At 37.5% G+C, this 14,709-nt stretch overlaps 1 protein-coding gene across 6 annotated transcripts in view; it reads left to right on the forward strand.

The window, feature by feature from the left end:
- Nucleotides 1-14,709, forward strand: part of Kiaa1328 (KIAA1328 ortholog) — a 294,152-nt gene that overhangs the window by 2,946 nt on the left and 276,497 nt on the right. For all 6 annotated transcript variants that reach the window (XR_008219044.1, XM_052741683.1, XM_052741686.1 and 3 more), the window contains exons 2-4: nucleotides 9,163-9,198; nucleotides 9,906-10,048; nucleotides 14,235-14,329. Coding sequence is in view for 5 of the 6 variants with exons in the window: in XM_052741683.1 (XP_052597643.1) it covers nucleotides 9,163-9,198; nucleotides 9,906-10,048; nucleotides 14,235-14,329 (274 nt within the window). In the remaining variant the exon portion in view is untranslated. The remainder of the gene's footprint in view (nucleotides 1-9,162; nucleotides 9,199-9,905; nucleotides 10,049-14,234; nucleotides 14,330-14,709) is intronic.

Here is a 14,709-nt window from a genome sequence, read left to right on the forward strand (position 1 = left end):
TTCTAAAAAAATATAGCTTTGTTGGGAGATTCTATATAAATTAAATATTTGAGTTCTTAATGAGACAAAATAGGTTGTTACATGTTATTGGAGGAGACAACTTTCAATGCTAGTTTTAAAAATGTTTGTTGAAATTAGTATTTAGAGTTGTTGGGCTCATGGCTCATAAAAATAGTTATCAGTGTTATCCCTTTGTAGATGGCTTAGTAAAAACCAGATATTCTTTTTGTTTGGGAATTCATACAAAATTGAATATACAAGATGAAAATCATCTTTTTTGGTCTTAACATTTTAAAGATATAAGACTGAAAAATGAAATGCATGCATCTACTAATAATAAGTGCTTCAGAGAAAAATAAAATAGGAAAAGGCCGAGGGAAGGGAGGGGTCACAGTTGGAGAGAATTGTGCAGTTTTAAGTATATGTGTGGTTAGGCAAAGAAGGCCTCAGTCAAAAAGTGATGTATGATCAAGGGCTTAAAGATAATGAATGAGTAATATGAAGATTTTGAGAAAAAGCTATCTAGCTAAAGAAATCATAAATGCAGGAGCTCTAACACAGGAGCTTATGTAGTCACTAACAAATTCATGGATGCTAGGAGTGAAGGGGAAGTATATTAAGAAATGAAAAGAGAGATAGGGTGGAAAGATCAGATCTTGAGCATTATAGATGTCATACTTGGATTTTTATTCTTAATAGAAATGATATAAGATGTTAAAATGTTCATTCTGGCCTCTATTTTTATTTTTATCTTTTTAAAAATTGTTTTATTCATTTTACATACCAACCACAGATCCCCCTTTCATCCCTCTCCCTGCCTGCCTTCCCCCCCCCCCCCAATCCCTTCTTCCAACAGGGTAAGTTCTCCCATGGGGGGGACAGCAAACAGCAAAGACGTAAAGTTATTGTCATACAGGTCTTTCACTTGTTTGGTTAGAGTTACCCCAAGGTATTTTATATTATTTATGGCTATTGTAAAGGTGATGTTTCTCTGATTTCTTTCTCGGTCTATTTATAGGAGGACTACTGATTTTTTTGAGTTAATCTTGTATCCTGCTACATTGCTGAAGGTGTTTATCAGCTGTAGGAGTTCGGGTCACTTATGTAGATTATCATATCTGCAGATAGTGAATGTTTGACTTCTTCCTTCCCAGTTTGTATCCCCTTGATCTCCTTTTGTTGTCTTATTGTTCTAGCTAAAACTTCGAGTACTATATTGAATAGATATGGGGAGAGTGGACAGCCTTGTCTTGTTCCTGACTTTAGTGGAATCGCTTTGAGTTTCGCTCCATTTAATTTGATGTTGGCTGTCGGCTTGCTGAAAATTGCCTTTGTTATGTTTAGGTATGTTCTTTGTATTCTTGTTATTTCCAGGACCTTTATCATGAAGGGGTGTTGGATTTTGTCAAAGACTTTTTCAACATCTAATGAGATGATCATGTGTGTGTGTGTGTTTTTTTTTTTCTTTCAGTTGGTTTATATGGTGGGTTACATTGACAGATTTTCACATGTTGAACCATCCCTGCATCTCTGGGATGAAGATCATGATGGATGATTTTTTTTTTTAAATGTGTTCTTGGATTTGGTTTGCCAGTATTTTATTGGGTATTTTTGCATCAATGTTCATGAGGGAGATTGTTCTGTAATTCTCTTTCTTTGTTGCATCTTTGTGTGGTTTGGGTATTGGGGTAATTGTAGCCTCACAGAAAGAGTTTGGCAATGTTCCTTCTGTTTCTATTGTGTGGAACAATTTGAAGAGTATTGGTATTAGCTCTTCTTTGAAATTCTGGTAGAATTCTGCACTGAAACTATCTGGCCCTGGGCTTTTTTTGGTTGAGAGACTTTTAATGACTGCTTCTATTTCCATAGTTGTTATAGGTCTATTTAAATGGTTTATCTGGTCTTGATTTAATTTAGGTATATGGTACCTATCCAGAAAATTGTCAATTTCTTTTAGATTTTCCAATTTTGTGGATTACAGGTTTTTGAAGTATGACCTGATGATTCTTTGAATTTCCTCATTGACAATTGTTATGTCTCCCTTTTTGTTTGGATATATTGTTAGTTTGGATATTCTCTCTCTGCCTTATAGTTAGTTTGGATAAGGGTTTATCTATCTTGTTGTTTTTCTCAAAGAACCAATTCTTTGTTTCATTGATTCTTTGTACTGTTCTCTTTGTTTCTATTTTATTGATTTCAGCCCTCAATTTGATTATTTCCTGGCATCTACTCCTCCTGCGTGAGTTTGCTTCTTTTTGTTCTAGAGCTTTCAGGTGTGCTGTTAAGTTGCTAGTGTGAGTTTTCTCCAACTTCTTTATGTAGGCATTTAGTGCTATGAACTTTCCTCTTAGACTGCTTTCATAGCGTCTCATAAGTTTGGGTGTGTTGTACATTAATTTTCATTGAATTCTAGGAAGTGTAGTGGGTAGCCATTCCAGCTTTGATCTGGAAGTTCCAACCCCCATTGAGACTTCGGCAACTGTCACGCCTACAAGGCGGGGCGAAAGGAGGCGCCTGGGGACCCGAGATCTGGATCGGCGGGCTCTCTGTCTGTTGTGGGACCCTGGACTGGAGAGGTGTACCAAGCAGAGCTCCAGAGAACACCGCTGGACTGCAATACACCTTCCCCAGACTCCGCGACCTACCTATCCCTTGATTTGTAAGTTACGCCATTAAATAAATCTCCTTTTAACTACGTGGAGTGGCCTTAATAATTTCACCAATAAGGAAGTCTTTAATTTCTTTCTTTATTTCTTCCTTGACCCAGTGGTGATTCAGTCGAGCATTATTCATTTTCCATGAGTTTGTAGGCTTTCTGTAATTTGTGGTGTTGTTGAGTTCTAACTTTAAGGCATGGTGGTCTGATAAAATACAGGAGGTTATTGCATTTTTTTTTAATCTGTTGAGATTTGCTTTGTGACCGAGTATGTGGTCAGTTTTAGAGAAGGTCCCATGCGGTGCTGAGAAGAAGGTATATTCTTTTGTGTTTGGGTGGAATATTCTGTAGATGTCTTTTAAGTCCTTTTGAGTCATAACATCTGTTAGTTCTCTTATTTCTCCGTTAAGTTTCTGTCTGGTAGACCTGTCCATTGGTGAGAGTGGGGAGTTGATGTCTCCCACTATAAGTAGGGTTTGATGTGCGATTTAATGTGCTTTAGTAATATTTCTTTTGCATATGTGGATGCCCTTGTATTTGGGGGCATAAATGTTCAGAATTGAGACTTCATCTTGATGGATTTTTTCTGTGATGAATAAATAATGTCCTTCTCAATCTCTTTTGATTAATTTTAGTTTGAGTCTATTTTGTTAGATATTAGGATATCTACACCATCTTGCTTCTTTTTTTTTTTTTTTTTTTTTTTTTTTTGGTTTTTCGAGACAGGGTTTCTCTGTGTAGCTTTGCGCCTTTCCTGGAACTCGCTTTGGAGACCAGGCTGGCCTCGAACTCACAGAGATCCGCCTGGCTCTGCCTCCCAAGTGCTGGGATTAAAGGCGTGCGCCACCACCGCCCGGCTCCATCTTGCTTCTTAAGTCCATTTGATTGGAAAGACTTTCCCCTGTCCTTTACTCTGAGGTAGTGTTTGTCTTTGAAGTTGAGGTGTGTTTCTTGTTTGTAGCAGAAGGATGGATTCTGTTTCTGTATCCATTGTGTTAGCCTGTATCTTTTTACAGGTGGATTGAGTCCATTGATATTAAGGGATATTAATGACCAGTGATTGTTAATTTCTGTTATTTTTTGGTTGTAGTGTTGTGTGTTTCCCTTCTGTGGGATTTTTTTGGTGTGGGATTATCTATTGCCTGTATTTTTATGAATGCATCTAACTTCCATGGGTTGGAGTTTTCCTTCTAGTGCTTTCTATAGGACTGGATTTGTGGATAGGTATTGTTTAAGTCTGGTTTTATCATGGAATATTTTGTTTATTCCGTCTATGGCGATTGAGAGTTTTGCTGGGTATAATAGTCTGGGCTGGCTTTCATGATCTCTTAGTGTCTGCATAATGTCTGTCCAGGACCTTCTGACTTTCAGAGTCTTCATTGAGAAGTCAGGTGTTATTCTGATGGGTCGGCCTATATGTTACTTGGCCTTTTTCCTTTGCAGCTCTCAATATTTTTTTTTTTATATTGTATTTTTAGTGGTTTGATTATTATGTGGCAAGGGGACTTCTTTTTCGGGTCCAGTCTATTTGGTGTTCTGTAACCTTCTGTATCTTCATAGGCATTTCCTTCTTTAGGTTGGGAAAGTTTTCTCCTATGATTTAGTTGAAGATATTTTTTGTGCCTTTGAGTTGGTATTCTCCTTCTACTCCTATTATTCTTAGGTTTGCTTTTTGCATGGTGTCCCAGATTTCCTGGACATTTTGTGTTACTACTTTTTTGGCTTTAGTATTTTCTTTGACTGACGAATCTATTTCCTCTATTGTATTTTCCATGCTGGAGATTCTCTCTTCCATCTCTTGTATTCTGTTGGTTATACTTGCATCTGTAGTTGCTGTTAATTTACTCAGATTTTTCTATTTCCAGCATTCTCTCGGTTTGTGTCTTCTTCATTTCTTCTGTTTCAGTTTTCAGGTCTTGAACTGTTTCTTTCACATATTTAATTGCTTTTTCTTGGTTTCTGGGCTTTCTTTAAAGGACTTACTTATTTCTTCCAATTTTTTGTTTGTCTTTTCCTCAATTTCTTTAAGGGAATTTTTCATTTCCTCTTTAAAGTCCTCCATCATCTTCCTAAAATTATTTTTAAGGCTGTTTTCTTCTGATTCTTCTATGATGGGATGTTCAGGTCTTGCTAATGTAGGACAACTAGGTTCTTGTGATACCATATTGCTCTTTATGTTGTTGAATGTATTCTTGCACTGGAGTCTACCCTCCAATTAGTGCAAATGGTGTCTGTGTCTCAGGGAGCCACCCTTGGTCCAATTGGAGATCTTGGTCCAATCGTAGTTGGCAGAGTCTGTGTCAGGGATCAGCTGTGGTTTCGGAGGATGAGTGGGTTTGGGGGGTGGATTGGAGCTTGTAGGTTACAGGGTCCAGTGGGGGATGGTGGTCTTCAGTCCTGACTGCAGGAGTCCTGCCTGCTGGCCTGCAACTGGGGCTGCAATGGGTGGGGTATGGGGGCACTGGTTGTACCCCTGGGCCTAAAGCCTAGAGGCTGGGCCTGACCTCTGTTTAAAAAGTAGAATGTTGCCGGGTGGTGATGGCGCACGCCTTTAATCCCAGCACTCGGGAGGCAGAGCCAGGCAGATCTCTGTGAGTTCAAGGCCAGCCTGGGCTACCAAGTGAGTCCCAGGAAAGGCACAAAGCTATACAGAGAAACCCTGTCTCGAAAAACCAAAAAAAAAAAAAAAAAAAAAGTAGAATGTTGACAAGTTCTGTATGGAAACAAGAGAGGACAGTTAGGAGGCAATGGCAGTAATCCTGGTGAGAGAAAAGGTGATTTGCATTTATATGCCATTGTTAGTCAGAAGTTGTTGGGCTGTAGGTATTTTCTGAATGTGGGATAGAAAATAAAAGTCAAGAATAACTCCGTGTTTTGTTTTGGGCAGCTAGGAGTATGAGAAGGGCTATGTGAGGGGTGGTCTTTGAGATTCAAGTAAGGACTTCACTAGTGGACTTACTGAATCTGAGGTAACTGTTATGTGTCTGTCAGTGTTAAATTTAGCAGATATGCTTGAGCTAAAGATTAATTTGGCAGAAATCAACTCACTGATAGTACTTAAATACAGGAGAATTGAATCAGATCACCAGTAGAATAAGGAAAGAATAAAATCTCTAACTCAGAGGCCCTAGGACACTCCAAAGTGACAAGGAATGGCCAGGATAGGAGGAGTTGAAGAGGAAGGGGCAGGAATTGTTATAAAAGTCAGAGGAAATTTGTGAGTGTGGTATCTCACAATGAAATTTTAATGAGTGGTCATTTATATCAAATGCTATTGACAGATCAAATCCAAAGAAGCGAATGAATTAATTTATAAGTTTACCAATATGAGGCATTAGAACTAGCTTTATTTGATTGATAGAATGAAAGCTTGATTGGATATGTTCATGACTAATTAGGATGAGAGGAATTGGAGACAATGGAATGTCTCTTATAAGAAGTTTAACTGTAAAGGGGAAAGTAGTGCAGTAGTTGGAGGGGATGTAGGATTAAGGAATTTATTTTCCTTTTTTGAAAAAAGTGAAAAAGTAATACAACATTTGTCAGTGGATTTTTCTGTCCTACCAGCCAGCTCCCAAATAACCACATGGAGACTTCTTATTAATTATGAAAGCTTGGCCAATAGCTTAGGCTTGTTTCTAATAAGCTCTTATAACTTAAATGAACCCATTTCTTTTAATTTACTTTCTGCCTTGTGGCTTTATTACCTTTACTCTGTGCTGCCCACGCTGCTTTCTTGCTTTCTCTGTGCCTGGCTGGTAATTCCACCTTCTTCTTACCAGCATTCTCTTTGCCCTGAAAATCCTGCCTATCTATTGGCTGTTTAGCATTTTATAAAATCAATCCCAGTGACATATCTTCACACAGTGTAAAGGAATATTCCACAACAATCTTAAAATGCTAATAGGAACACTTAATAGAAAAAAAAAGAAAAAAATGGTTGCTTAAACAGAAAGAGGATCGAAAATATCAGCAGCAATATCCTTGGGAGAAAAGGAAAAAAGGTAATTGTGTGTGTGTGTGTGTGTGTGTGTGTGTGTGTAAGGGCTCCATTGCCTTTAGATCAGGGCATGAACACTTTTGTAGCAAGAAGGGAAATGGGGAAGGTCTTTACAGTTTTTTTTTCTTAAGGAAATCGGAAACATTATTAGCTGAGAGTAAGAATGTTGGAAGTGTGTCAGGATTGAAGTAGGAGGAGAAATGGAGAAATGTTTGTTTCAGCTTATGAAGCTAAGTAGGGTCCGTATTCTCTACTCAGGTTTTTCTCTTCTAGTTGTGAGCAGACTTTTTGTGAATGATCTAGAAAATATAACATGGTTTCCAGGACATCCTTGGAGAACACCCTATGTCTATCTTGTAATTAAAAGCACTGTTCTATAGAGCATGTTTTGTACCATTGTCTTGATTTTTTTCCTGTTTTTTTTTTCAAGTATATTTCAAACATCACACATTTATCGAGTGTCCACTGTGTATAAAAGCTCTGTGTTTGTCTTAGAGGATATAAAGTAGAAGAATGGTTTCTGTTGCCCAGGAGAACATACCATTCTATTTCATACAGCTATTTAGAGATTTGTTATTGGTGAATTCAGAGTTGGCTTCTTTGAAACAGTAATTTCTGTTCTCCAAAACTGTCAAACCTTATCCGCAGTGTTTGAGGAAATAGAAAACCTAAGAATGCTTATTATCAGTCAACATCTTTTTGTAGGTATTTATTTCTTTATTTGAGGTAGGGTTTCGTGCAGTGGAGGCTGTCTTTGATCTCTTAATCTTCTGCCTTTTTCCCCTAAGTACTGGGATTATAGGTCTGTACCATCATTCTAGCCTATCAACCCAAATCTTAAAGTTGTGGTAGATCACACATGTGCTGCAGAAGGCTGTGAGAAACCACCCAGGAGCTCAGGCAGTGGGTGTCATCTGAGAGTTCCTGCTTTTCTGTTACTGTGGGTGATAGAACGTAGGGCCTTGCTCATGCCAGGGAATCCTTCTTCAGCCCCAACCCTTGCCCAGCTCACATCTCCACCCTCTCCTCCTTGGAGACAGTGTCTGAAGTCAAGACTGGCCTTAAACTCATTCTGTAGTCCAGGCGGGTCTTGAACTCTTCCTGCCTCAGATGCCCCAGTAGTTGGAGTTGTGGCCTTGCATCACCAAGTCCAACATATTGCTAGGCAATTCTAATTAGTATTCCTTGGAAAAAGATTCCATCCCAAGGATTCTACTGAGATAAAATATTTATGTATTTACTTTATTACTAAATTACAATTTCATACATATACAGTGTGTAGTTTGGTGCTTCTCCCATTTTCTTCTCGATTCCCCTGCCCCCAACTCCTCTTCCCTATAAAAACTGTTTTTCCTGTTTAGTACGTTGGGTTCTTTTAGTAGCCCACAGAGCTTAATTGGGGCTTTCTTTGTGATCCTGACTTTGGAACTAACCTTCTTATTGACTTTATAGATATGTTATTGAACCTGCTACATTTTCCTCATGGCTGTGGTTAATAATTGTGGTATCTAGAAATCTTTGAAAACATTTTTTGAACTGAAAATTTTGGAATTTTCCATATCATTTGTACAGAAAATTGTTTATGTGCTTCTTGCCTGGGATGTTACCAAATTGTAGATATATCTGGATTTAGACAGATTTAATAGGATCCTCTAGGAAGAAAACTTTCTTGTGATGTTTCTTTTTCTGTAGTAAATGTATGTATATGTATATGTGTGTGTGTGTGTGCATATACATATATACAGTACATATATATGCATACATATCTATGTATATAAAAAAACTCATATTTGTAGCAAATGTATATATTATATATACATATATTTGAGACTGAGCTAAATATATTTACATGTATATATTTGCTACAGAAAAAACTATCATAAGAAAGCAGAAGAGAGCTTTATGTGTGTGTGTGTATATATATATATATATATATATATATATTTACATATATTGCTACAGGAAAAAATATATTTTCTGAATTTCTCCTTTTGAAGTTCAAAATTGTTCTTTTTTGTCTTAAAATTTTCCCACATCTTCTATAGTAGGGCTTCTTGGGACATTTCATGAATGTATTACCGAAGAATAAATATTGCATTTGTGTTTGAATGATTGACTTGCCCTAAAACATTGTTTGTTCTTCAAAGCTAATGCCTATCTTGGAATTATTTATTCTTTTTGACTAAAATAACTGTCAGCTTCTCCCTGGTGCTTAACTCCTTTTGTTGAAAAAGGAAAGCAACATAATAGAATGTGTATCACTAAAGTATCCTATTTGGGAACAAGTGTGAAGGAAGATTCATGGACCATGGCTTCCAACATTTTCTCTAAACATAAGGTTATGACTATCTAAAGTTGAACTTTTGTAAAATGTTCATTATTTTTCTAGTTTTCTTTTTAAGTAAGTTATAAATTCTCAGGTCAAAAGAGATGAAGATTTATTACAGATACACATAGATATCTCATGATGTTTTATGATTATTTTCCTTGATGTTCTCCTCCACAGTTTCTGATGAAGAACAATCAGTAGTTTATGTTCCAGGTATGACATCTATGCTAAAGTTCTTGAAACTTCCCTTGTTTCTTAAGTGCTAGGAGGAAATTAAACATTGAGACAACCTTGTATATGCAATTAGATATGTAACAATCATTTGAATGTTATTAAAAATAAACAAATTTAAAAGGCAAGTGTTTTTGAATATTAGACTACATCCTCTTAAGATTTGAAACATTGGCTCTTCTTAGGGCCTGTTTGGGCGAGTCAGCATTTATGGTTTATAAAGTGCTTCATTTATTAAAGAGAAGAGATTCTTTTTGAAAATTTACATCTTATATCTCAAAAGAAAATATGAAAAGTTAATCCAGGTTAAATACAAATGTCTTTATTCTTCCTGATTGTTCAATTGTGTGAGTAGTCAAGCAGAATCATTTGAAGGTACTCAGGGTGAAAATACTCTAATTCTTCCATGTTTGATGTTATCTCAGTATGTTGTAATTTATTGCTTTTAATGTGACTTACAAATCTTCATATCACATAACTGAATTATTGAATTTTCTATAAATAACATTTTTGTGATTGTATGCACACCAGTGCGCATGCGCACAGGTTTTAAATTGAAATTTATAAATTTTTTTCTCATCAGATTTCATAAAGTACAGGTTAACAAGAGATAGTTAATGAGGAGTGTGGGGAAGCTGAATCAAGTAAGAAGATTAAATTCTGAAGTCTTATTTAATGAACATTCTTAGGACTTTCCTCAGAAGGAGGTACAAGATCAAGACTCAAGTTGATAAATCCAAAAGTTGATGTTAAAGTTAAGACTTCCGGGGTGACTGATGCTTCCATCTCCACGGGGTCTTTAAAAGGTGCAGGAGATTCAGCAGCTGAACAGGTCAGTAATCTTTTTCTTATTTCTTTGGTTTTTGGGGGGGGTATATACTTTGTCTGTGTGTGTGTGTGTGTGTGTGTGTACGTGCAAGGGGTGGGGTGGGGTAGTGATGGGTATGTACATGTGCATACATGTGTGCATGTGTGGAAGCCAGAAGTTAGGTATCTCCTCATCCTCTACTCCTCTATCACTCTACTTCGTTGGTTTTTTGGGGGGGTGGGATGGGGGAGCATCTTTTGTTTGTAACATAGATCTCTTATTGAACCCAGCAGAGCTTGCCCTGGTCAGACTCTAAGGATCCACCTGTCTTTGTCCTTTATAACCTCCTCTACCTGTAAAGTTACAGGCAAGTGCTACTGTGTCCTCATTTGAACTCAGGTTCTCATGCTTGAGTGACAGGCACTTTACTGACTGAGCTGTCTCCCCAGCTTGTTAGTTTTTATAGATGCTGCTCCATAAAGACATAGACTTTTAAAAGATGGTCTGTTTGTGTCTGTAGAAGACACAAATGCTGTGGATATCGCTCTGTATAAATAAACACTGATTGGCCAGTAGCCAGACAGGAAGCATAGGCGGGACTAACAGAGAGGAGAATTGAGGGAACAGGAAGGCAGAGGGAGAGACTGCTGGAGCCACCGCCAGGACAAGGAAGATGTAAGGTACCAATATGCCATCAGCCACATGGCAAAGTATAGATTAATAGAAATGGGCTAAATATAAGAGTAAGAGCTAGACAATGATAGGCCTGAGCTAATGGCCAAGCAGTTTAAATAATATAAGTGTCTGTATGTTTATTTTATAAGTGGGCCAAGGGACTGTCAGGGCTTGGCGGAACCCAGAGAGAAAACTCAAAAACTTTTGTTACTCTTGATAATGCTAAGTAGCAGAATAAAATACCTGGACTTCTTGAGAGTTTGTTCCAAAATGTAGAGATGTGCTCTAAGCCTTAGCTAAGGAAATGTATTATCTTACTGTGTCTCAAAAGATTTAAATTTTACATGTTGCCTTTTTCTAGCATTTATTAGTAAGTCAACTTCACTATTTCTGTGGTTAGGTATCCTTTATGTTTTTATGTTTCAAACTTTATTAGTTGATGGCTGATACTTTTATATTAATATGAGCTTATGTAAGGAAAATCAGCCTGCACTATTATGACTTTCACTTAGAAAATAATATTATTATTTTAGAGTTTGTTTTGTTCTGTATTTTAGAAAAACAAAACAAAACTTTTTTTTTGAGCCAGTGTCTTGTATATATCAGGTAGACCTTGAATTTGCTATGTAACTGAGTCTTGAGCCTTGAGTGCATGATTTCCTTGCCTTTGGGACTGCAGCAAAACTCTTGCTTTTCTTTCTTTATATATTGTTTATTTTTGTTATCTGTTTTGCATATGTATGTGTTATGCCTGTCCATGTATGCATATTGGTGTATATGGAGGCCTAAACTTGACATCAAGTTTCCTCCTCATTTCCTCTCTATTTTATTCATTGGGGCAGGGTATTGTGTTGAATCCAGAGATGGCCAAATCTGGCTAGTCTAGCTAGCCAGTTTTCTTAGGGGATCTTCTGTCTTTGCTTCCTAACTGCTGGGATTGGAGGTGGCCATCATTGCCTGCCTGGCTTTTATGTGACTCTGGGGATCCTACCTTTTACAGTGCTAGCTAGCACACTCTGTCTACTGAACTACCTCCCCTGCCAACAGTTCTTGCTTTTTATAGGCCAGTGGCTAGTTTTACCTTTCTCTTTGTCTTTATAAACCTACACATTCTTAAGTCTTTTTCTATCTGCTTGTTTTAACCACTATATTTCAAATAAAATTCACTTTATTGTAATGCTATAACTATTGGTGAATTTCTTTCCTCAATCAAAGTTGACAGTGTTTGTAATCTATGGTTCATGGGCAGAATCTTCCTTCTGCTTATGTTGTGTAACTTTTTCTGGGAAGAACTAATCAATCTGCTATTCAACCCAGACAAGATACTGACAACAGACTAAAACTATTTTGCCCCAATCTAGCTGGGTGAATCAGTGAGTTTACTGGAATACTTACGTGAACATGGGTGACTCCGAGGCAGTTACATCACCAAAATCTACCCCCACTATACCCTGGAGGTCCCTACTCAACTTGCAGGCAGCAACCCTGTCCTCAGAAACTGTGTCCTGCTTTTAGAATTTTGGGGGAGTGATGTAATTTTCTGAGTGGCCCTTTCTGAGCCTTAGAAATTTCTGTAGCGCCCTGAGTCTTGGACATCTTACATCCCATAAAAATAGGGCTTCATTTTGGAGGAAGCAGCTACACAACAGCTTGTTTGGTAAATGCTTTTCTTCTTTTTCCCAGGTATGCTTGTTTTTTAAGGTATTGTCTGTGAATGATTTTTATAGAGTCACAGAGTTGCTATAGTGACTGTCACCCCACAAAGCCCCAAATACCCCATGTTTTTACTTTCAGACTAGTTAGAGAAAATGTTTCACAATTCCTAATGTGTAGTCTGGAGATATTTTTGGTATCATTACTGATGGTTGTCTAGTAGAGAACAGGATTTGATAGTGACCCCCAGAACAATGTGTCTTTTTTGGATGGCATTAGGAATAGACATTGCGAGTTGCAGTGTTTCTGCTGTTACTAGTTGATGCTGGTATGAGCCCTGTAGTGCAGCCAGAAAGGGCATAAATGAAAGCCATTAGCTAAGTACACTTCTTTGAGCTGTCATATCGTTTCATTTATACAGTTTCCATTCTTATTCTGTAGCTGTAATAAAACACTCTGACCAAAAGCAACTTGGGGAGGAAATGGTTTATTTAGCACACACTTCCAGATCATAGTCCAAGAAGGAAGACAGAAGAGGAACTTAAGCAGGAACTTCAAGCAGAATCTCTGCAGGAATGCTGCTCGCTGGCTTGCTCTCTGGCTTACAGACCAAAAGAGTCCATCTCAGTTACACAGCTTTACCCCTGTGCTGTGAAAAGAATCTTAGGGAATCTCTAAGTGATTGACTTGGTGGGTTTTTGTTGTTGTTGTTTTCTTTTAATAAATTTTCATTTATAAACATATACAGTAAACTAACTTGGGCTTTCAGGTGTAGTTTTCAAAACCTTGTCTTACTTCAAGCAATGTATTTTTATTTTTAAGCAATGTTTAGTTTTATATGTTTGGAACTTTATATAAACACTCATACAATATGTACTATAGGATTAAGTGTTTTGCTCTTCAGTATATTCATGAGAATTCTTGATGCTGTATATAGTAATTTTAAAATTTTCTTTAACCTGTCATCACTTATTCAATCATTTTAACTGAGAGACATAACTGGAGAGATGGGTCAGCATTTCAGAGCACTGGCTGTTCTTTCAGAGGATCCAGTTTCAAATCTCAGCATCCACATGGTGACTAACAAGTATATACTATATAGCTATAGTATATATACTATATACAGCATCTAGAATTCTGTGTTAACTAGGGTTCTCTTGTGACTCCTTGAATTTCATGGCTTTAAAGATCCCTCTGAAGTTGTTACAGTACTGGAGAGAACAATTGTACTACAAAAACAGAATGGCATAGTGTTTAAGAGCACAGCCTGGAATCTGTCTTTGCACCCCATTCTATTATGTAGCTGCTATAACCCTGGCCAATCTGTGTACTCTTAATGAAGAGCTGAAACAAGGCCTGCCTAATTGTACTGCTGTGAACATGAGATGGAGTAACAGGTAAAAAGTACTTATCATGTTCTTGGCATGTGATAAACACTAGAGATAAATTCCAGTTCTTCTTAGATCTGGCCCTTCAGAATTCTGAGTTTTTAAAGCTCAACAACTAGTGGCTCCTCGGCAGCCTCCCTGTATCTTATATCAACGGTCTTGGGCTACAGCGTCAGGTATCTCAGTGTCTTCCAGTGTCACCCACGCATTCTCCAGGGGAAAGGGAAATGTTCTCTAGTGCTTAGCAGGCGTATCTTTTAGTTCATCTCTGTGCATTTCCATGATGTTGTCTGGTTTGTTATCAGTTCCCGAGCATGTTTGGAATTCATAGTAGGTTTAAATGAAAAATGGGATAGTCAACCAGATAAATAATTTCTAAGAAATTTCACTTTCCATTTTTAATTTGATAAATTTCTCAAAAAGTGCTTAAAAATTGTTTTTAGTAAAAAAAAAAAAAAAAAAAAAAAATTTAACCAGAAGCTGTTTTATTCTAGAATGTCTGCAAGGGAGGCATGAAGAGGGCATCATTGAAAGATTTATGTCTTGAAGACAAAAGACGCATTGCCAACTTAATTAAAGAACTGGCCAGGTGAGATAAAACCTTATATGGGATGCATCTATAGGTGAGACAACTCATTCTGAGAGCAGAATATTACTAATACATTTGATGTCTGTGGTGGTTTGAATAAGAATCGTCCCCATGGGTTGGGGATTTAGCTTAGTGGTAGAGCACTTGCCTAGCAAGTGCAAGGCCCTGGGTTTGATCCTCAGCTTAAAAAAAAAAAAAGAATCATCCCTACAGGTTTATAGATTCAAATGCTGCTTGGTCACCAGGGAGTGGCATTGTTTAAAGGGATTAGGAGGTGTGGCCTTGTTGGAGGAAGAGTGTCACTTGGGGTGAACTTTAGAGTTTCAGAAGCTCAAGCTGGACCCATTGGCTTTCTCTCTTCCTGCTGCCTGCAGATCTGG

Source organism: Peromyscus californicus, unplaced genomic scaffold (genome assembly GCF_007827085.1).
Source record: "Peromyscus californicus insignis strain IS unplaced genomic scaffold, ASM782708v3 Scaffold_17__1_contigs__length_78620276, whole genome shotgun sequence".
NCBI classification, from domain to species: domain Eukaryota; kingdom Metazoa; phylum Chordata; class Mammalia; order Rodentia; family Cricetidae; genus Peromyscus; species Peromyscus californicus.